This window comes from Hemitrygon akajei, unplaced genomic scaffold (genome assembly GCF_048418815.1).
Source record: "Hemitrygon akajei unplaced genomic scaffold, sHemAka1.3 Scf000076, whole genome shotgun sequence".
Taxonomy (NCBI): domain Eukaryota; kingdom Metazoa; phylum Chordata; class Chondrichthyes; order Myliobatiformes; family Dasyatidae; genus Hemitrygon; species Hemitrygon akajei.
Genome location: NW_027331962.1, coordinates 3,483,439 through 3,507,763, shown reverse-complemented (window position 1 = coordinate 3,507,763; position 24,325 = coordinate 3,483,439). Strand labels below are relative to the sequence as shown.

General features: G+C 44.3%; 1 protein-coding gene and 1 long non-coding RNA gene across 2 annotated transcripts in view; both read left to right on the top strand.

Moving 5' to 3' along the window:
• LOC140722389 (uncharacterized) overlaps window positions 1-20,404 on the top strand; it is a 278,780-nt gene extending 258,376 nt beyond the window's left edge. Inside the window, exons 5-6 of the mRNA XM_073037140.1 lie at window positions 10,073-10,138; window positions 20,322-20,404. Of these exons, the coding sequence (XP_072893241.1) occupies window positions 10,073-10,138; window positions 20,322-20,404 (149 nt within the window). The remainder of the gene's footprint in view (window positions 1-10,072; window positions 10,139-20,321) is intronic.
• LOC140722393 (uncharacterized) lies at window positions 1,067-9,828 on the top strand. The gene is made up of 4 exons (XR_012097604.1): window positions 1,067-1,229; window positions 2,625-2,721; window positions 6,964-7,130; window positions 9,794-9,828. It is a non-coding gene; the product is annotated as an uncharacterized lncRNA (long non-coding RNA).
• Window positions 20,405-24,325: the final 3,921 nt, after the last annotated feature.

Below are 24,325 nucleotides of genomic sequence, written 5' to 3'. Positions count from 1 at the left end.
TACAGCATTTTTATCCTATACTTTATTTAGTAATTAAAATCAAAATAATGTTATTTTTTTCTCTTGTCTGTCTTCATCCTAAAATATTCATGGATGAATTTTACAAAAGAGGACACATCTACGATGTTGTGCTTTTTTCAGGCTGTGTGAAAATTCCCGGCTCAGAGCAATGGTTGATCCATGTAGCTGCAAAAATAGTAATTAGAGGGAACATTGGAGACCGAAACATGTTACATTCTATGCATATTAATCACGATTGAATATGGTACATTATCGTGCTTCCTGTTATAGAGGACATGTTAAAAGTCAATAGAGTGGACAGAACAGTTTCACCGGGAGCCTCTCTGGTATCCAGGAAATAGTAATGAATAACGCAAGAAAAATTAATAATAATTTCGCCTTGTCCGTGGGAGCGTACTGTGAGGTAAAGACGCTCAAGTGCTTAACAATACAGAACTAACGTTGAGCAGCGAATAACTAGAAGGTCCATTTACTATAAATTCAAGAGCTTTTCGTTTTCGTTTCTCGAAATATCACTATTAATGTCCCGATAATCACTTTTACTACCTTTTCAGAACACTGGGTGTAGTACCTCCCCCATTATAGGTATGAGCAAGGATGAGATCTGGGCCAAAATGCGCAATTAAGCGTTCAGCATATCACGCATCATCCTGGATAATCCCAGTTCTGATACTGGGTCTTCCACAGTGTCTTGTTCCACAGATGCAATCTGATGTACCGAGTTTCCAGCACTTTATAAGAGGACGCAGGAGTATGGCATTGGGGCGGGAAAAAAATCAACCATGATTGAATGATGGAGGAGACTCGATGGACTGAATCACTTCATTCTGCTCTGATATCATCATGACTGAATGATGAGTCCTTCATATCCCGTATGAGGATTTGTGACGTGTGAGGGACAATTACAGATTTGTTCAATGAAATCTTTTTATTTGTCTTCAGTGTTTAAATTTCAGTGAGATTCGCTTTTGAAAAAATTGAGCAGAAATATTTTTTTTCCTTTGTATTGCTAATGTGCTTCATTATCTCTCTGGTTAAAGTTAGACCTGCGGTGAGAGATTTATTGGAAGAAAAGCCCACAGCTGGAAAGAAGCCACGAATGAGAACGAGGGAACAGCGACAAGTGAACCAGCCCGAGGACTGAGAGTACCAACTGTAGAGAACCCTCTGACTCAGAGTTTTCATTGATTCAGTCAGGAGAAAGTTTGGTGAGTTTCATTCACTCGAACACTGGTCCTGTAAACATTACATATCTTTACAAAGGAAGGTATGAAATAGGTGTAATGCCTCGGTCAGACCCAGTTGCAATCACGCCAGATCTGGTAATGTGCTTTCAGAAGCCCAGCTCTTTACAGTCACTCACATTCTCTGAGTGTTTGCTCATTTGAAGGTGCTGCATCATCTGAAGTAGCTTTTGGTTTGTTCTGATGTTTCCTTGTTACGTTATAATCATCTTAAAATGCGTTGACGATTTCATCCCTTTATAAGAAGCCCCAAGTGTGTCGTGTTGCAGTGATTGTAGAAATGTGGAGTTACCATGAACTGCAGCAACATGCCCTTGATCCCATTGGCTATTGCAATCTGCAGTGGTATACTTACCCTCGAATATATCGTCACGTAGGCCTCTACTGAGAACAGACCATTTATAAAGCAAAATATCCCAACACTCCATTTTATTCAGTCCTAACTAGCAGATGGCAACCCATAATTTACATTGACATACCTTGGCCTCATCAAGTACTTTTCTGCTAATTACATTGTCAGAACCTGTGAACGTGACATTAGCAGAGGTGGGAATTCAAAGTTATGTTCCCATGGATGTTGCGCATGGGACTTCAGCAAAGCCTTTGACAAGGTGTCACATGACAGCTTGGCCTCGATGATCAGGTCCCATGCTGTCCGGAGAGAGCAAATTGGATGTATTCTAAATTAGCTTCAAGGTAGCAAGCAAAGAGTGGTGGTTGAAGATTTCTCCTCGCAATGGAGGCGAGTAATTAGCGGTGTGCCGTGAGGCTACAAGTTGGGACCTTTGATATTCGTTATTTTATTGCAATGATTTGGATGCGGTTGCACAAGGATTACTTAACAGGTAAGTTTGCAGAATGCACAACATTAGTAGTTCTGTTCACAGAGAAGATTATCGTAGCATCTAGGGGATCTAAATGGACAGGGGCTGGTAAAGAGATTGCAAAGCCAATCTGATCAGCAGCGGATTCATGCAGATGTTGGGGATCATGTGGAGGAAACAGCCAGAGGAAGTGGATGAGGCAGGTGCAGTTGCATAATTCAAAAAGCAGTTGGGGTGTGTAGATGGAGTGAAGAGGCCAGAAGGGAGATGGCCCCATCACAGGAAATTGTGACCATCTCAGTGGGCACTGTGGTTGGCATTGTCTCGTTGGGCGGAACGCTCTGAATTTGGATTTGATTGCTCTGTAACTCTGTCAGTAGATGCGCCAGATATCAGTGGACAGATATGGTGTGGAAGTGGTTACTAACAGGGAATGTTTGGTCCCCATGCCAAAAGCTGCAGGGGATGGAAATACTGTCATATTTGCAATGCAGTCGTACTCTCTGACTCACTGTCTGCTTGTTGTGAAATTTAGAGCCTCACCAGCAGGTGGCGCTGTCCTGCAGAGCGACCAAAGTGTTATCAAGACGACGACAATCAACAATCGCCAGTCAGAATCAGAATGGACAAAGGTATGATCACAGGGATCTTTGAATTAAACTTTTGTCGCATTTGTACGCAATAGTTCAGATTAAAAAACTGACACAGGTGTTAACAGTGCATAGAAAAGTTTCATCCAGCAGTGTCATCTATCCCACTGGTAAAGCGGCCTTGAGTAATTGATCAATCCAACAGTTCCAGCGCAGGGACCTGACACCAGTAATGGTCGAATCACTCCGCTCATCATACAAAGCTTCAGCTGAGTGAAAGGAGCAGGGGCTCCTGAATCAGGTGGTTGTGGGTGAAACACAGACAGGAATGTGACAGCGATCTTGTGGTTTATGTAAATGTTCAGGGTCAGGATCCGTTTCACCTCCAGACAGGCCCTGATATGTAAGACATCCTCAACTTTCATTTATAAAATTCAGAACCAGATGATAGGAGCATTTCCGGAATTTCAGAGATTCTATGATAACACAGCATTTCAGGTTTTGGAAGGAAAACTACCAACTCCCCCCGGTTTTTCTTGCCTGCTACGCAAAGGAGGAGGGGTGTCACCGAAATCTGTTTTCTGCAGCGGAGCGGAGATCATTGCCGGTGCTGGGAATGGCTGAGGATCAGGAGGCAGCTCATTGTAGATACATTTGTGATCTGCTTCGGAGTTTTAACACCCCAGTGAATGTCTGGGCTGTGGAGAAATGGTGAACCTGAGTTTCTAAATATTTCCCTCTTGATATGGTCTTCTACCTGAATTTAAATTCCCAGCATCTTGGCTGGGAAACCCGGCATAACCAATGACCAAATGTCTCTGTCACCTGTAGACATTGTGATTGTGCTCAAATCTGAGATTCCAGCTGGAATAAAAACGATGCTCCAGCCTGGAAACGGGTCCTTCGGCCCATATAATTCATGCTGATCTAAATGTCCCATTTTCCTGCAGTTTTCCCAAACTTCCCTCGTAAACTTCTTCTCCCCTTTTTCCTGCCCACTTGCTCTCAATTTTGTAATTTTATTTGTGTTTGCGGCCTCCTCTGGATGCATGTAATTTATACCCATCAGCCACCACGTGAAAAAATGCCCGTTTGGTCCCTTTGAAATCTCTGCCCTCGTGTCTCAGACTCCCCTACCCGGGGAAAAAGACTGTGACCATCTACCCTATCTGCACCCCTGATTACTGTGTGTGTGTGTGTGTGTGTGTGTGTGTGTGTGTGTGTGTGTGTGTGTGTGTGTGTGTGTGTGTGTGTAAGGCCACTCTTCAAGCTCCTGAGCTCCAGGGCAAGCTGCCCCAGCCCAACCATGTAACACAAAAAACGACACCCCAGTCCAGTACCGTAGTGTTCATTCTTCACTTCACACTTTCCAGCCTCATCACCTCCATCCTATAGATTAGCAACTGCAAATACACACAAAGCTCGATAACCAAGACTTTGCCAATGACATGCATAGTTGTTACATGATGATCAGCAGGTGGGGGATAAGATGGGAACCAGGGGAGAGGTCAGCATAGATCGCAAGGGAATGGTCAGCCTGCGACCCAGGGGACCGGACGACGTGCGTCTTAAGGGAATGGTCAGTCGGTGACCAAGGGGACTGGAGAAAGCAACTCCAGTCCCCTCGTCCAGTCTCCAGCTCCTCGTGTGATCCAGCAGACTGGAGAATGTGTGATCAAGCAGACTGGACCATGTGTAATCCCGTTGCTGGTCTTTGTGTGACACAGACTACTGGACAGTTAGTGACCGACGGAGATTTTAGTTTATGGAAGATAATCACAGTGATATTTCCCAGGATCACCGGACACCGGTGCATTATGATCCCGTGGTCATCCCTGCGTTCAACTGCTGTGATTAGTATTACTGTGCCGATCGTGCTATTTTACTGGGAGTAAATGTGTCCGGTCACCGGCTTAACGGGATGGTCACCTGACAGGATGTACGGTTCATATTAACCAGCACAGTTCCACTTCAAATCTGGTCAGCCAGAGTCTCGGCTCCATTGCAGTCTGAATCATTTTTGCTCATCTCTAAATCATACTCGTATAACCTGCAATTCATCACTTATTTCAGTTGGGGAATTGAAACTAGTAGGGAAAGTACTGAAGAGGATTTTAACAGGCGGATCATCGATGGAAGATGATCGGGGCACGGGAAGCAAGGTACCAACGCAGGGTCAGATTGAGAGCGATGTCCCAATGGAATGCGGTCCGGCCGCAGAGGAGGAGGAGCAAATTCAGCCCAGGGACAGTGACGTCAGAGACACCGATCCGGACCCTGGAACCAGCACAAGAGAGGTGACTGTCTGTCAGTCCAGAGACAGTGACGTCAGAGACACCGATCAGGACCCTGGAACCGGCACAAGTGAGGCGACTGTCTGTCAGTCCAGAGACAGTGACGTCAGAGACAACGATCAGGACCCTGGAACCGGCACAAGTGAGGCGACTGTCTGTTAGTCCAGAGACAGTGACGTCAGAGACATCGATCAGGACCCTGGAACCGGCACAAGTGAGGCGACTGTCTGTCAGCCCAGAGAGAGTGACGTCAGAGTCACCGATCAGGACCCTGTAACCGGCACAAGTGAGGCGACTGTCTGTTAGTCCAGAGACAGTGACGTCAGAGACACCGATCAGGACCCTGGAACCGGCACAAGTGAGGCGTCTGTCTGTCAGCCCAGAGACAGTGACGTCAGAGACACTGATCCGGGCCCTGGAACCGGCACAAGTGAGGCGACTGCCTGTCGGCTCGGAAGCTCATTGAACACAGAACTGTCAAGTCCCCAAGAAGGAGCGGGTGAGTGAAATATGAGGGTGATGCGCTCACAGAATGCGGCAGGGTGGAGGGTAAAGGTGAGGCCTTGTTGGAGGGTTGGTCAGAGGAGAGGGAAAATGTGTGGGTGTGGTACATGTGGTGCACTGGGCAGCCGTTACCCCACTACAGGAAATGTACTACCTGCTCTGAGGATTTCCAGGATGTGAATTGGAGGAAATGCAGCTGTCCAGATGAGGAGAGTGTTTCCGGGAAGTGTATCAGGGGAAATGCATTCGCCAGGATAGAGAGAGTATCTCTGGGAAGCGAATATTACCAACAGTCACAACGTTTATGCCCATCCAAATTGAAATAGGTGAATGGGTCGGATGGGGGATGGACTGGTTTATATTAAATGTGGTCCTTCTATTACGTAATGCCTAGAACATTGTTGGGTAGGCTTTAAGGCAAGTGTTACATTCAAGTCGTCAAGTCACTTTTATATTGCCATTTCGACCATAACTGCTGAAACAGTACATAGTAAAAATGAGTCGTTTTTCAGGACCATGGTGTTACATGACACATTACAAAAACTAGACTGAACTACGTAAAAAAACAACAAAGGAAAAGAAAACAAACACACAACAACTACACTAAACTACACACCTATCTAGGACTGCATAAAGTGCACAAAACAGTGCAGACATTACAATAAATAATATACGTGACAATAGGGCAGTAAGGTGTCAGGCCAGGCTCTGGGTATTGAGGATTCTGATAGCTTGGGGGAAGAAACTGTTACATAGTCTGGCCGTGAGAGCCCGAATGCTTCGGTGCATTTTCCCAGATGGCAGGAGGGAGAAGAGATTGTATGAGGGATGCATGGATCCTTTATAATGCTGCTGGCTTTACGGGTGCAGCGTGTGGTGTAAATGTCCGTAATGGCGGGAAGAGAGACCCCGATGGTCTTCTCAGCTGACCTCACTATCCGCTGCAGGGTCTTGCGATCTGAGATGGTGCAATTTCCGAACCAGGCGGTGGTGCAGCTGCTTAGGATGCTCTCAATACAACCCCTATAGAATGTGATGAGGATGGGGGGTGGGAGATGGACTTTTCTCAGCCTTCGCAGAAAGTGGAGACGATGCTGGGCTTTCTTTGCTATGGAGCTGGTGTTGAGGGACCAGGTGAGGATCTCCGCTAGATGAACACCAAGAAATTTGTTTTGTTCACATTCAGAGACAGGCTGCTGGCTCTGCACCAGTCCGTTAGCTGCTGCACCTCCTCTCTGTAAGCTGACTCGTCGTTCTTGCTGTGTGTTGCAGCACAGTCGTGGGTCAGCAGAGTGAACAGCAGTGGTCTGTGCACACAGCCGTAGGGGGACTCCGTGCTCAGTGTGATGGTGTTGGAGATGGAGAATTAATCCTATTTTGTATCTGTAGGCAGGTTCAAAGGACGGTTTTTTGTTGAGTTGGGTGAGAGCGGTGGAGACGAGGGATATCTGAGTTCAAGCCAACATTTTCCTTTTTATATTCACAGAGCCAGAGTTTACAATCTCCGACCTCCTGGCACAGGGGGAGGAATATCGACTGTACCAACTGACAAAGTTCTACAGAGACAGACTCAAACAAGCAATTGAAGAAAAGGTTGAGAGACTGGGTTGGATGTTGACAAAGGAGGGACATTTCAGTAGAGAAGAAAATGAGGTGAGTGCAGTTCGTGTATTGTCACTGATCTGCTGGTATCAGCGGGAATAGTGATCAACATTAATCTCCTGCACGTTTTAGGAGATCGACTTGGGAATGGAGACTTTGATCTCTGACTTGTCTCTTGCAGATCTGGTTTCAGTTTTTAAGGTGGGGAGCACTGGGAACTGCAGGTTTAGCATCACCTTTTCTTATATCACCTGCTGTATTTATCAGTGTGAAGTAAGAGCAGTGGCTGCATATCTGGTCTTCCAAAAGGCATTCGGTCTGAAACTAATTTCAAATCTTGGCTGAACCGTCGGGTAGCTTCACCTCATCTCATTAATCCAGGATGAGTATTAAACTGTCAATTGGGCCAACCGGCTTCACTGCGGTACCTGAGGGAGGGAAACCAGCTAACCATAGCTTGTCTTGGTTCCGTGAGTTCCCAAACAATGTGTGGCTGACTTGTAGTCACACCAAAGCACAGTACAGAAACAGGCCTGGTGACTAGCTGATATCTCATGATCGCAAAAAATCAACAGGTTGTCCTGAAAGGGAAGAAGATCAATAGGATTTCCTGAAAGGGAAAGGGCAAACAAAAAAAACTGCTATCTTGCTGAATATCTGACTAATGAGAGACAGGGACACACCATTTCAGGTCACCCTCCTTGGAGCTCACAAACAGTGATTATCTTGTCCTAGATCTGACCTATTCAGCCATGTGTGGTATTAGAAAATCAAGTGTGTTATACCCGTGAGTAACTCTGTTCTCGTTGGGATTCATTGGCGCTGTCTGTAATGAATCACACAGGCATTATCCAAAGGCAAGAATCTGTAAATATGATGCTGATCTATAAATTCATCATCTGGAGACGTCTGCTTTACTGGTTAAATTTCTTTCACAACTGTAACTCCTCAGACCTGGTAGCAGTGAAACTGAGGGACTATTTTACAGTGCAGTGGGCAATCAGGGAATTATGCTGATTTATTTCATAATTGTTGTCCATTATTCCCTACTGATATCTGTTCTAGCAGATCAATCATTCAAATCCGGGACACAGAACATAGAACATAGAATAGTACAGCACAGTACAGACCCTTCGGCCCGCAATGTTGTGCTTCCCCTTAAACGCTGCCTCTCTTATTTCTCAGAGCGATGTCCTATGCCCATCCATATTCAGTTGATCTGGACTCCTCTATCTTCAGAACTTTCAGCTTCCCAAGCGCCTTCTTCTCAATAATTGCAAACACACTCACTTCTGCCACCTGACATTCTCAAATATCTGGCACGTTCTAGTGTTTTTACAGTGAGAACTGACGCAAAATGTCAACCAATATCTTCCGGCATTTCCTTGTCCCCTGACAGGACCTCTCCACTGTCATTTTCAAGCAGCCCAATATCCACTCTCCTCTCTTTCAATCTTCATATATCAGACGTACGTTTTGGTAAGCTATTTTACATCATTCTCTAGCCTGCCTTCATATTTCATATTTTCTCTATTTACGGTTTTTGAATTGCCTTCTGTTGGTTTGTAGAAACATCCCAGTCCTCCAGCTTTCTACTATATTTTGTAATATTCTGTGCCCTGTCCTTTGCTTTTGTGCTGCTTTGACTACCTCGTCAGCCACGGTTGATCATCCTCCCTTTAGAATAATTCTTCATCATTGTGATTGTTTGTCCTCCGAGAAACTTCAGCCATTCCTGCTCTGCCATTGTCCCTGTTAGAGTCATTTTCGAATTTATTATTGCCCAGCTCCTCTCTCATACCGAGGTAATTCCTTTATTCTACTGTAGCACTGATACCTCTAACTTTACTTTCTCCCTTTCAACCTGCTGGCTGAGTTCTGCTATTTTATGATCACTGCCTCTTAAGGGTTTATTTAGCTGAAGCTCCCTAATCAAATCTGGTGCAATACACAACACAGAATCCAGATCCGCCTTTCCTGTAGCGGGCTCAACCATAGGCTTCTCTCAAAAGCCATCTCATAGGCATTCTATAAATTCCCTCACTTGGGATTCAGCACCGACCTGATTTTCCAAAGCTACCTGGATATTGAAACTCCCCGTGACAATTTTAGCATTGACCTTTTTCCATGCCTCTCCTCTCCCCCGTTGTAATTTGTAGCCCACATCCTGGCTACTGTTAACACGCCTGTATATAATTTCCATCAGGGTCATTTTACCACATCGTCTAATCCGACATCACCTCTTACTCAGGACTTTTCATTTTTTAATGACAGCTGTTTCAACCCAACACTTTCAACTACCTGCGTATCCTTCCGATTCAATATTTATCGTTGGATTTAAGTAACCAACTATAAACTTTTGTCAGCCACGATTCAGTGATGCCCGCCATCCATTTGTTTTTGCTCTTCTCTCCCCTCTCTTCCGTTCTTGTTGTAACATCTTGTTGATGTAATGCTGCACATTGACAGATCGAGGAAATTAATCACATTGTTTCTACTGTAGGGTGTCAGTAAATCCTTATTCTTACACACTATTGATTTAGAATTTCCTTCAGTTACTGTTTCTCTGTTAATGACTGAACCCAGAGAGGATGAGGCAACAACCCAGTGACTGCATCTGTTCTGAAGCTACTGGGACTATGAACAGATACTTTCTGCACATTCTCCATGTCTGTCTGTCTGCTCCACAATAAATTCATTGTTTCCTTTTGTAGAAAGTCACTGAGCTGACAGAGAAGGGAAACCGGACAGTGAGTTCCAGACTCTTCCTCAGTTTGATGTTGGAGAAGGGCTCCCAGGCCCAGAGGGCGATGTGGGAATCCTTTGTGACATGGAGGACTGAGTTACCGAAGTTGGACAGAATACTGAGGGAAATACAGGAACTCGGTATGTTAAAACCACGCTCAGAACACAAAGGCACATTGAAATAAACATTTTAGTTATTTTAATTATTTTAGCTCTGTTTCCATGGATTTATTTTTATATTTAAACAGGTCCTGATCCACAGGAATACATGAACATCGCTCAAGGTTTATCTGAATTACCCACTCAGCTGATCGGTGAGTGATCAAATGCACAGTTCAAACCACATCTCAAGTGTTAGTCTGTGACTTGGCAAAGCCTGGGAATCAAAATTCGCCATTAATCATTCTCCGATCTTTGAATTCAAGTAACAATTCAAAGAATCTCTCTTTGCAACCTGAATATTCTACATTGTATTTTTCTATTAATCCAGCTGTTGGTTCTGCTGAAGCCTTCACTCCAGGTCCTAACGCTCTGGGAATCCCAACACACCCTAGGCAGGCTCCTGATACACTGTATGACCCAGTCCAGGTGACTTTTCTATCTTCAGACCTTTCATCTTCCAAGTCCCTTTTCCTTTGTAATAGCACTACACGCAATTCTGTTCTCTGATGTTCTTTACCTTTTGGAAATCTGCTAGTGACTTCCACAGAGTTTGTCTGGCATTTCCTTTTCTCCCGTTACTGCATCATTTTTCAGCGGCCTGATATCGACGCTTTCTCTTTTTTGTACTCTTTATATATCTGGGGAAGAAAAAAAATACTTTGGTATCCTTTCTTGTATTATTGACCATATCCTTGCATTTCCTGCACATTCATGTATAACTAGGAGCATCTATAACATAGTTGCCTCCGACATGACCCTAGTCACTAGACTCTAGACACTAGAATACTACAGCACACTGCAGGCTCTTCGGCCCCGGATGTTGTGTCGACCCATATATTCCTTTTAAAAGAGTACTAAACCCACAGTACCACGTGACCCTCTATTGTTCTTTCATCCATGTGTCTGTCCAAGAGGTTCTTAAATACCCCTAATGTTTTAGCCTCCACCACCATCCCTGGCAAGTTGTTTCAGGCACCCACAACCCTTTGTAAAAAACTTACCCCTGATGTCTCCCCTAAACTTCCCTCCCTTAACTTTGTACATATGCCCTCTAGTGTTTGCTATTGGTGCTCTGGGAAACAGGTACTCGCAATTCACCCTATCTATGCCTCTCATAATTTTTTAGACCTCTATCAAGTCCCCTCTCATCCTTCTACGCTCCAAAGAGAAAAGTTCCTGCTCTGCTAACCTTGCTTCACATTACTTGTTCTCCAAACCAGGCAATATCCTGGTAAATCTCCTCTGCACCCTCTCCATAGCTTCCACATCCTTCCTATAATGAGGTGACCGGAATTGAACACAATACTCTAAGTGCGGTCTCACCAGAGATTTGTAGATTTGCAACTTGGCCTCTCTACTCATGAACTCAATCCCCCTATTAATGAAGCCTAGCCTCCCATAGGAGTTCTTAACTATCCTATCAACCCGTGCAGCGACCTTAAGGGATGTATGGATTTGAACCCCAAGGTCCTTCTGTTCATCCACACTCTTAAGTAACCAACGATTAAACTTGTACTCAGCATTCTGGTTTGTCCTTCCAAAAAGCATCACCTCACACTTATCCGGATTGAACCCTATCTGCCACTTTTCTGCCCAAATCTGCACCCTGTCTATATCCTCTTGTAACCTTCGACAACCTACAGCTCCATCCAGAACTCCTCCAATCTTCATGTCATCCACAAATTTACTCACCCATTCTTCCACCTCTACATCCAGGTCATTTATAAAAATCACAAATAGCAGGGGTCCCAGGACAGATCCCTGCGGCACTCCACTAGTCACCGACCTCCAGGCAGAATACGTTCCTTCCACTACTACCCTCTGCTTTCTTCCTGTAAGCCAATTATTTATCCAAACAGCCAAGGTTCCACTTATCCCGTGCCTCATGATTTCCTGGATGAGTCTCTCGTGAGGGACCTTGTCAAATGCCTTGCTAAAATCCATGTAGACCACATCTACTACCGTACCTTCATCAATTGCTTTTTGTTACCTCTTCAAAAACTCAATTAGCCTCGTGAGGCACGACCTTCCCTTCACAAAGCCATGTTGACTCAGACAGTAAATTCCAGGCACCCAGAACTCTGTTAAAAAACTATTCACAATTGCTGCAAATTTACCCCATCTCACCTTAACCAAATGCCCTCTGGTATTAGACACCAGTCATATGTAAAAAATAACAAACAAAATACAGGCTGTCGACCCAATCTCTTATCTCTCAAGCTTGTACACCTCAGTCAGATCTCTATTCTAACTCCAGAATAAACAAACCAGGTTCATCAAACCTCTACTTGTAGCACATGCCACCGAACGCAGGCAACACCCTGATGAACCTGTTCTGCACCCTCTCCAATCCTTCCAAGAGCTGGACAATCAGAAGTGAACACAATACTCCAGATGCTCCCTAAAACCATAAGACCTAGTAGCAGAATTAAGCCATTCAGCTCAGTGAATTTGCTCTTCAATTACGCTCTACCCCATTATCCCAGTAAACGTTGACGCTCTTCCTAATCAGGAACATATCGACCTGCATTTTAAATATATCCAATGAAGTGTCTTCCTCAGCCGTCTATGACAATAATTTCACAGATTCACCACCCGCCAGCCAAGACATTTCTCCCAGATTTTGTCCCCGGCAGCCAGGACAATTCCCCACAGTTCTCAAGCATGTTAATATTCTGTATGAGCCTCCAATGTGGGACTTTGTCAAACACTCTACCAATATACAAGCAGACAATATCCATGTGTAACTGCATCCGTCACCTTTATCACCTCCTGGAGGAACTCAATCAAGCTGGAAAGACACAAACCCGACCCAAAGCCTTGCTACTGAACCCCAAACCACCTCATACATCCTCTCTGTCACACTCCCACGGGGCAGAACATATAAAAGGCTGAAGGTATGTACCACCAGCCTCAACGACAGCTTTATTCTGCATTTATAAGACTACTAAATGGTCACCTACGATGTTATTATTGGCTCTTAATAATAATAAGACAATTTTATATCTAAAATTATAGCATCGTACATCTCGTAACTAATAACAACTCAGATAATACTTAAATAACCACAATATACTCACAGGAGAGCAGACAGAATACCTTTCGGGTTTGAACAACAGATAACAGATTATGTAATTCTATTTCAAACCCTGTGGAAAGCAGAAAACTTTCAGTGTTATATTGTCAATAAAAAAAACACATCTGATTCTGTTCCTCGTGTGTTTAAGAGAAGATCCAAATATATATAAAATTCATACAATACTTGTGAAATTTCTACAACTGATGAAACATTTGCGTAAAATAATCGTCCTATTAACAACCACAGCGGAACAACGACCACTATCAAAATAAATGGAGGGATTTTCCAGAGCGACTCACTAAGCCCACTATGGTTTTGTTTAGCTTTAAGCCCCCTCATAATTTACTGAAACAGATAAAAATCAGGTATCTCATCAGAAAAAAAATACGAATTATACCTTGACACAGCTATACATTGATGATTTGAAATTATTTGCTCTTGCATCAGTAAAGCTGAAACAAACAATTCAAATAATGGAACTGATTTCCAAATATATAAGCATGAACTTTAGACTAGGAAAGTACAGAACATGATTAAACATAAAGAAAGGTGCAATAGAGCCAGTAGAATATCAAACAGAGCATCGGGATGCAATGCAACAGAATTTGAAACGTATATTTAGGATATCAATAAGCAAAGAAAATAGATAATAGTGTGATGAAGGAAAACCTTCCAACAAAATTTACTTCAAGGCTGAAGAAAATCTGAATTTACTGCTAGGCTGAACAAACTTTGAATTTACATCAAGGATCAAGAAAATCTGCCAAACAGAGCTGAACAGTAAAAATATAACGAAGGTAGTAAACACTCACTGCGCCCATATTGACTTTTTTTTTTGGTAAAATACCCTGGTCTGAAACAGATCTGGAAAATATGCAAAAAACCTAAGAACTTAAATAGCAATTTCTGGAAAACACCATGTGTACTGGAGCGCACTTGGATTGATATGAACGAGGACAGTATGAGGATGATGAATAACAGATCTAAAAAAATGAGACAACAGCCAGATAAAAATTTTCAGGATCAGGGTTAATATCATGGACACACGTCGTTGAAATTGTTTTTCTGCGCCAGCAGTACGATTACAGTAAAGTGTGTGCAGTGAGTCTGTATTTATGTATTCAATTGTGGAAATAGAATTGTATCAGCGTGAATTAATCAGTCTGATGGCCTGGTGGAAGAAGCTGTCACGGAGCCTGTTGGTCCTGGCTTTTACGCTGCGATACCATTTCCCAGATGGTAGCAGCTGGAACAGTTTGTGGTTGGTGAGACTTGGGTCCAGAATGATCCTTCGGGCACTTTTTACCCCCTATCTCCGAAATGACCTGAATAGTAGGAGGTTCACATCTACAGATGCACTGGGCTGTCCGCACCACTCTCTGCAGAGTCCTGCGATTGAGAGAAGTACAGTTCCCATACCAGGCAGTGATGCAGCCAGTCAGGATGCACAAAATTGTGCCCCTATAGAAAATCGTTAGCATTTATGGGCCCATCCCAAACGTCCTCAACCATCTCAACCATCTGTTTTTCGGTTTTCCTTTTTTTTTGTTCAGACTAGAGAATATGCCAGGCAGGATGTCGGAATGCTCCTCTTGCAGGATGTGGGAAGTCAGGGAGACATCCAGTGTCCCTGACAACGATACCTGCAAGAAGTGCATCCAGCTGCAGCTCCTAACAGACCGCATTAGGGAACTGGAGCAGGAGCTGGATGACCTCCGGATCATTCGAAAGACTGAGCAGATTATAGATAGTAGCTTCCAGGAGGTAGTTACACCTAAGGAACAGGGCACAGGTAATTGGGTTACCGTCAGGCGAGTGAAGGGGAAAGGGCAGTTAATGCAGGGTTCTTCTGTGGCCATTCCCCTTCAAAATAGGTATACCAATTTGGATACTGATGGGGGGGGGGGGAGAATGGCTTACCTGGGACAAGCTGCGGCCGCCGGATCTGTGGCACTGAGTCTGGTTCTGCAGTGCAGAACGGAGGGAGGAGGAAGAAGAGAGCGGTAGTGATAGGGGACTCCATAGTCAGGGGTACAGACAGGAGATACTGTGGTCGTGACAGAGACTCCCGGATGGTTTGTTGCCTCCCGGGTGCCATGGTCAGGGATGTCTCTGATCGCCTGCACAGCATTCTGAGGTGGGAGGGTGATCAGCCAGATGTCGTGGTACACATCGGTACCAATGACAGGAAAGAGTCAGGATGTCCTGAAGAGTGAGTACAGAGAGCTTGAAAAACAGGACATAGAGGGTAGTAATCTCCGGATTGCTGCCTGTGCCACGTGCCAGTGAGGGTAAGAGTGCGATGCTCTGGCAGATGAACACGTGGCTGAGAAACTGGTGTAGGGGGCAGGGTTTCAGATTTCTAGATCATCGGGACCTCTTTCAGGCGCAGGAGGGACCTGTACAAGAGAGACGGGTTACACCTGAACTACAAGGGCACCAATATACTTGCAGGGAGGATTGCTAGTTTTATTGGGGAGGGTTTAAATTAGATGGGAACCAGAGTGCCAGAGTAGATAGTGGAACGGGGGTAAAAATAAATGATGTTGGTAGTTCATGCAAAGTCACAAATAGCAAGGTGTGCTGTAATAATCTTCTGAGGTGTGTATATTTCAAAGCGTGGAGTATTGTGGGAAAGGCAGACGAGCTGAGGGCCTGGAGTGACACGTGGAATTATGACATCATAGCCATTACTGAAACTTGGTTACAGGAGGGGCAGGACTGGCAGCTCAGTGTTCCAGGGTTCCAAAGTTTCAGACGTGATAGAGACAGAGGGATGAAGGGTGGGTGGTGGTTTTGCTAGTCAGGGAAAATATTACAGCAGTGCTTCGGCAGGACAGATTAGATGGCTTGTCTACTGAGGCCATATGGGTGGAGCTGAGAAACAGGAAGGTATGACCACATTAATAGGGTTGTATTATGGACTACTCAATAGTCAGCGAGAATTGGAGGAGCAAATCTGCAAAGAGATAACAGACAACTGCAGGAGACAGAAATTTGTGATTGGAGAGGATTTTAATTTTCCACACATTGATTGGGACTCCCATACTGTTAAACGTCTAGATGGGTTAGAGTTTGTAAAATGTGTTCAGGAAAGTTTTCTAAATCAATATATAGATGTACCAACTAGGGAGGATGCAATATTAGATCTCCTATTAGGAAATGAGTTAGGGCAGGTGACGGAAGTGTGTGTAGGGGAACACTTTCGTTCCAGTGATCATAACGTCATTAGTTTCAACTTGATCATGGATAAAGATAGATCTGGTCCTCGGGTTGACGTTCTAAACCTGAAAAGGTCCAAATTTGAAGAAATGAGAAGAGATCTAAAAATCGTAGTTTGGGACAGGTTGTTCTCTGGCAAGGATGTGATTGGTAAGTGGGAGACCTTCAAAGGAGAAATTTTGAGAGTGCAGAGTTTGTATGTTCCTGTCAGGGTTAAACGCAGAATGAATAAGAATAAGGAGCCTTGGCTATCGAGGGATATTGAAACTCTGATAAAGAAGAAGAGAGATGTATAACATGTATAGGCAACAGGGAGGAAATAAGATGCTTGAGGAGTATAAAAAGAGCAAGAAAATACTTAAGAAAGAAATCAGGAGGGCTAAAAGAGGACATGAGGTTGCTTTGGCAGTCAGGGTGAACGATAATTTTAAGAAATTCTACGGGTATGTTAAGAGCAAAAGGATAATAAGGGGTAAAATTGATCCTCTTGAAGATCAGAGTGGTCGGCTATGTATGGAACCAAAAGAAATGGGAGAGATATTAAATGGGTATTTTGCATCTGTATTTACTAAGGAAACTAGAATGGAGTCTATGGAAACAAGGCAAACAAGTAGGGAGATCATGGAGCTTACACAGATTAAAGAGGAGTAGGTGCTTGCTGTCTTGAGGCAAATCAGAGTAGATAAATCCCCAGGACCTGACAGGGTATTCCCTCGGACCTTGAAGGAGAATAAATGTTGAAATTGCAGTGGCCCTGGCATAAATATTATGTCGATATCCACGGATCGGGTGCCAGAGGATTGGAGGATAGCTCATGTAGTTCTGTTGTTTAAAAAAGGCTCAAAAAGTAAGTCGTGAAATTATAGGCCGTTTAGTTTGACATCGGTAGTAGGTAAATTATCGGAAGGAATACTAAGAGATAGGATCTCCAGGTATTTGGATAGACAGGGACTTATTAGAAAAAGTCAGCATGGCTTTGTGCGTGGTAGATCATGTTTAACCAATCTATTAGAGTTTATCGAGGAAGTTACCAGGAAAGTGGATGAAGGGAAGGCAGTGGATGTTGTATACATGGACTTCAGTAAGGCCTTTGACAAGGTCCCGCATGGGAGGTTAGTTAGGAAGATTCAGTCGCTAGGTATACATGGAGAGGTAGTAAATTGGATTAGACACTGGCTCAATGGAAGAAGCCAGAGAGTGGTAGTGGAGGATTGCTACTCTGAGTGGAGGCCTGTGACTAGTGATGTGCCACGGGGATCAGTGCTGGGTCCATTGTTATTTGTCATCTATCTCAATGATCTGGATGAGAATGTGGCAAATTGGATCAGCAAATTTGCTGATGATACAAAGATTGGAGGTGTAGTGGACAGTGAGGAAGATTTTCAAAATTTGCAGAGGGATTTGGACCAGTTGGAGGAATGGGCTGAAAAACCGCAGATGGAGTTTATTGCGGACACGTGTGAGGTATTGCACTTCGGAAGGTCAAACCAAGTTAGAACATATAAGGTAAATGGTAGGACACTGAGGAGGGCAGTAGAACAAAGGGATCTGGGAGTATAGATACATAATTCCCTAAAAGTGGCGTCACAAGTAGATAGGGTCGTAAAGAGAGCTTTTGGTACATTGGCCTTTATAAATCAAAGTACTGAGTATAAGAGTTGGAATGTAATGGTGAGGTTGTATAAGACATTGGTGAGACCGAATTTGGAGTATTGTATGCAGTTTTGGTCACCTAATTACAGGAAGGATATTAATAAGGTAGAAAGAGTACAGAGAAGTTTTACAAATATGTTGCCGGGACTTGAGAAACTGAGTTACAGGGTAAGTTTGAATAGGTTAGGACTTTATCCCCTTGCATATAGGAGAATGAGAGGTGATTTGATAGAGGTGTATAAAATTATGATGGGTATAGATAGAGGGAATACAAGCAGACGTTTTCCACTGAGGCTCGGGGAGAAAAGAAATCAGAGGTCATGGGTTAAGGGTAAAGGGGGAAAACATTAAAGGGAACATTGGGGGGGGGGCTTCTTCACACAGAGAGTGGTGGGAGTGTGGAATGAGCTGCCAGATGAAGTGGTGAATGCGGGATGACTTTGACATTTAAGAAAAACTTGGACAGGTAAATGGATGAGAGGTGTATGAAGGGATATGGTCCATGTGCAGGTCAGTGGGACTAGGCAGAAAAATGGTTCGGCACAGCCAAGAAGGGCCAAAAGGCCTGTTTCTGTGCTGTAATGCTCTATGGTTCTGTGGTTCTATCTGTGGTGAAAGAGGTGCTGGTGTGCCTTTTTTCACCACACAATTGATGTGTACAGACCACGTGAGGTCCTCAGTGATGTGAATGCCGAGGAAATTAAAGCTGTTCACTCTCTCAACCCCAGATCCATTGATGTCAATAGGGGTTAGTCTATCTCCATTCCTCTTGTCTTTGCAACATTGCATCCAGCTCCTTTGTTTTTGCGACATTGAGGGAGAAGTTGTTTTCTTGTCACCACTGTGTCAGCGTGATGACTTCTTCTGTGTAGGCTGCCTCGTTATTATTTGAGATTTGGCCAATAAATATAGTATCCTCAGCAAATTTAACTAGCAGATTGGAGCTGTGGGTAGCGACACTGTCATTCGCATACAGAGAGTAAAGGAGGGTGCTTAGGACACAGCCCTGAGGGGCTCCTGTGTTGAGGGTCAGAGGGGCAGAGGTGAGGGAGCCCACTCTTACCATTTGCTGGTGATCTAACAGGATATCCAGGACCCAGCTGCACAAGGCAGGGTGAAGGCCGAGGTCTCTGAGCTTCTTGTCAAGCCTGGAGGGAATGATGGTATTGAATGCTGAACTGTAGTCTAATAACATCATTCTCACATAAGCATCTAGGTGACAGCATGCTGCAGATGTAGTCCAGGACCAGCCTCTCAAAGTATTTGCTTATTATTGAGGTGAGTGCGACCGGACGCCAGACGTTCAGACATGTTGCCTTAGTTGTTTTAGGTACAGGAACAATGGTGGATGATTTGAAGCAGGAGGGAACTCTACACTGGGAGAGGGTGAGATTAAAAATATCCGTAAATACACCTGCCAGTTGTGCCGCGCGCATCCTGAGTACCCGCCCTAGGACCCCGTCCGGTCCCGCAGGCTTGCGACTGTCCACTCGTTGGAAACACCTGCGAACTTCAGCCTCAGAGATGACCAATGTGTAGGTCGCTTTGTCGGCTCTCCTCGGGTCTCAGTGTTGGCGATATCGAACCGAGCGTAAAGAGACTTAGATCCTCTGGGAGACAGGCAGCGATGTTGGCAGCACCACTGCACTTAGCTCTGAAGTCTGCATTGGGGTGCAGAGCTTGCCATAAGCTGTGTGTGTTGTTGGTGGAGAGCTGTGCCTGAATACGATCTCTGTATTGTCGTTTCGCTGCCTGGATGACTTTGCACAGATCGGAGCTGAATTTCTTGAGCTCCTGCTGATCACCGGCAATGTAAGCAGTCGGTCACACGTCAAGTGCTGTTCACACGGAACTGTTGATACAAATTTTGTGGTTTGGGAAGTCCTGACAGATTTCTGAAGGAAATCATCTCCCCTCTGTGACAATAACACACAACTGGGAGATGTTGTTATAATGATGCTGTGATAATAACAGCCGGGAACTCCCTTGGCAGCCGGAAAGGTTTACACAGCAGCACCAGGTACTCCAGATCCGGGGAACAAAAGGGTTTGAGGGCATGGACATTCCGGGGTTCCACCAAGCATTAATGATCATGAAACATACCCTAAATCCTGTTCTCTTCCCAAATAGGTGTGTGTGTGTGTGTGTGTGTGTGTGTGTGTGTGTGTGTGTGTGTGTGTGTGTGTGTGTGTGTGTGTGTGTGTGTGTGTGTGTGTCTGTGAGGGGGGGGGGGGGTGGTGGTACTAGATGACGACACGATTGTTGGTGACGGTAGGGGCCAGTTCTGGATCTGTGCACCCGGGAGCAGTTGGGACAGAGGGACAGCTGGGATGCAGGCGCTTGGGTAGTTGGATCCTTCTTGCATCCCCTCTTCTTTTCAGCAGTCGCTCTTCTGGATTCCTCAGAATTCCTGGCTTTTCCGTGGATCAGCGGCTGCCACTCGTTGACCTCCATATTTACCTGAGAGAGCCTCTGCTTAATTTGGTCCTTGTACCTCCTGCGCGGGGCACCACAATCTCTCTTGCCCTGAGAGAGTTCTCCGTTGAGTACTGCTTTCGGTAACCTGGAGTTATCCATGCGAGACGGTGGATCTGGCTGAGCAGCAAAGTGGCTTCAGGGCCTGGAAGTTGAACACATATAGCTGTGCATGTCTGTGTGATTATATGAAATATTAAACTAAATAAGTAGTGCAGAAATAGAAATTTAAAAAGAGATTGGTGAAACACTATCGATGGGTTCAATGTTCATTCAGAAACTGAATGGTAGAGGAGAAGTTGCTCCTGAATCGTTGAGTGTGCGCCTTACTCCGTTCCTCGTGAACCAGACGGTGATGCAGCCAGTTCCAATGCTCTGCAAGTTACATCTGTAGAAATATTCAAGTGATGTTGGAAACTCCTGATGAAATATAGCCACTGTTGTGCCTTCTCTGTAGTTGCATCGATATATTGGGTCCAGGTTAGATACTCGCAGATATTGACAGCCAGGAATTCGGAATTGCTCACTCTTTCCACTTCAGATCCATCTATGAGGACTGGTGTGACGTATTCCCTCATCTCGCCTTTTCTGAAATCCACAATTAGCTCTATTGACCCACTGTCAGAACGCAAGCAGGATTCAGCACTCCATACAAGCATATGCAACTCCGATAAGGGGTACACATCACTGAACGTAAATGAATGCATAACCCATAAAAGTGAAGAAACTATCATAATAGTAGAAAACGTTAACCAATGGAAGAGTCTGACTCCCCACCGAGGACATCCACACGATCTGAGCCGATTAGATGTCGACAAGGAAGCGTCGAGCCCCTGGCTCAGAGTTGGAGACCTCGTCCCAGAAACAGAAGGGATTATTGTCGCAATACAGGACAAGGTTGTTGACACATGTAGTTATCAATAATACAGAATAAACGACTAATAGGTCCAAGACGATATATGCTGAAAATTATAAGAGAAACTACAAACAATCCGACTTTACAAGATCCTGCAGTAGTTCAACTGAATATCATTACTTGCACAAGCCGAATAAAATGGCGAACAACATTCACAAAAACATTGCTTCAACTACAACTGATGAAAAACACCATAATTTACTAAACGTACAAGCCTCTTCCACTTTTAGAGTTAAAGACCTTCATATCATACTGCGTCCGATCATTATTTCAGATAGGATAATACATGATCTGCGTTCGGATGTAATTTTACAGGATAAACAAGCAAAAGCAACTTTTTAAATATATATAGCCATTCCAAACACACATAACTTACAGAAATGAATTAGTAAAAAAAATACCAGAAATATGTTGAATTGAAAGGGCAAAATGAAAGACTATGGAACACGAACAGGGTATTATTTATCCCAATCGTAACATCAATAACTGGTATCATCCTAAAGGCTTTACAAAATAGTATTAATAAATTAGGCCCACACGGCGATATTTGTGTAAATCTTTGAAAACCCATAACACTATACACCACGAGAATAGTCTGAAATCTCCTATCGATTGAGACATGAGTGTGCTTGGCTATGCCTGTACCTCAGGTTTTACCAGTTTAGGCTAAGATGATGATGATGATGATGATGATGATGATGATGATGATGATGATGATGATAATAATAATAATAATAATAATAATAATAATAATAATAATAATAATAATAACTTATTTATAAAGCACCTTTCATCCAGACGATGCTGTTCAAACAGCATCACAACGGGATAAAGTGCAAACTAGAAAATAAAAGACAAAATGTGTCAGTCCTAATAGACACCTCAGACTTCTGCACAGTACTGTAGTTTAAGGTGTTGAATACTACAGTTTAGGAACATAGTCACAAACAAACTCAACACTGACCTCCCAATGATCCTTTGGCCTTCTACCTTATCGTCTGCCTGCACTGCATTTTCTCGGCAACTGAAACACTGTTTCCCTGAACTATTCTGTTCCATTTTTCCTTGTACAACCTCATTGCAGCGATGTGATGTAATGATCTATTCGGATCGCATGCAGAAAAGTTTTCCATTTTACAGTGGTGCATGTCACAATAATAAACCAATTTACCGATTCATTGCCAATAATACAGCGCCCCTTGGTTGCTTAAGATTGTTATAACCGGAGTGGGTGACAGTGCGGATGAGCTGCCGCGACCTATTAAATGCTCCCAGTGGCGAGTAGCCTCTGTCCAGCTCTTGGCCTTCACGTGCGGTTTAGTCACTAATCCCGGTGGAAGCGTTCCTTCTGACAGGAGAAGGGGCAGAGGTGGGTTACTGGTGCCTTACAACCAGTCGCTTTGGGCAGATGGGGCTTGTCGGCTGTGATTGGCAGCTCACCCAGGAACAATAAAACTCTGATCTCAAAACTCCACTGCCTTGTAACTGTAACCCCTCATGGGGAAGAGTTTGGGAGTAAACCCAATGGTAAAAGCCTGGAGCTGGAGTCCCTGAGTCAGTGTTAAATGGTGTTCAACGCAGACTGGCATCTCCTGCGACACCTCTGGTGCCAAGCTGTGTCAGTCTATGTCGTTCCTTTGTGTACATCAGATGCATGGAGAGAGGGAGCTTGCTACATCGGCAGAAGCTTCCTCTCCATATCGGAGTGTCCCGGCTTGCAGGGGCAGGACATTCATGGTCGACTCTGACAGACGGAGGCCTCATTAGACAGCGCCCCACACCCCCACAGCAAGACTGATGAGTAGCAGTTGCCAAGACCTCACCACCCTCTCCCACAGACACGATGTACATCACTGAGACAGACGCTTGTGGCTTCTTCCATTAACACAGATTCCATCTTTCCACCAATCCTCCATCACTGCGATTGGAAACGACCCATTTTCATTCCTGTCGTTCCGATGGGTTATCGATCCGCAACTTCACTGTGAATCTCCCCCAGATGCTGCCCGACCTGAGTATTTCCCGTGTATTCTGCTCCTGTTTTGATGCAAGAGCAGTGGACACCTGTGACTCCCCAGTGTGCAGATTGGCCAAAATGCACAGTGTCCCGCTCTCCATAGTTCCACACCAGATCAACATTAACATCCTCTGTTAATGAGGCAAACAATGCTTTAAATATAGTGAAATGTTGTTGTAACGGGAGTGCAGTCAGGATTGCAATAGGATATTCAAGATTCAAAAACTTGATTGTCGTTCCAACCCTACATCAGCTCTGCAGCGTAGAATGAGACAGCGTTTCCCAGGAGCAGTGCAATCATAACATAACAAACGCAACACTAAATAATAAACACTACAATAAATAGTAAAACACAACAGCCACATGTCGCTTTAAATCAAGTTATAAGTGTCCGGTCCAAGTTAAAAGTGTCCAAAGCAGAGTCAGATAGAACAGCTATTTAGCAGTCTGACTGCCTGTGGGAGGAAGCTGTTTAGTAGCCTTGTGGTTTTAGTTTTGATGCTCCTGTAACGTTTACCTGATGGCAGAAGAACAAACAGTTCATGGAGAGAGTGTGAGGGTTCTTTAATGATGTACCGTGTCTTCCGGAGGCATCGACGTTGAAAGAGGTCTTGGACAGAAGGTAGGGAGACCCCAATAACCTTCTCTGCTCCCCTAACCACCCCCTGCAAGGCTTTTTTGTCGGCAGCACTGCAGCTGGAGTACCAGGTTGTGATGCAAAAGGTCAGCACACTCTCAACCACGCCTCTGTAGAATGTAGTTAAGATGTTAGTGGGGAGTGATGCTTGTTTAAGCTTCCTCAGAAAGTGCAATCAGGGGAATGTTCACCTTCACAAATAACTAGAACCAGAACATGAGGATTGGACATTTTCAGGGACATCCATTGCTGTCAATTCCGTGTCTGCGAACAGAATTTTACTTTCTGTGCTAATATCCATGGAAGCATTGAATTTATTCATGTAATCTCAAACACTGAA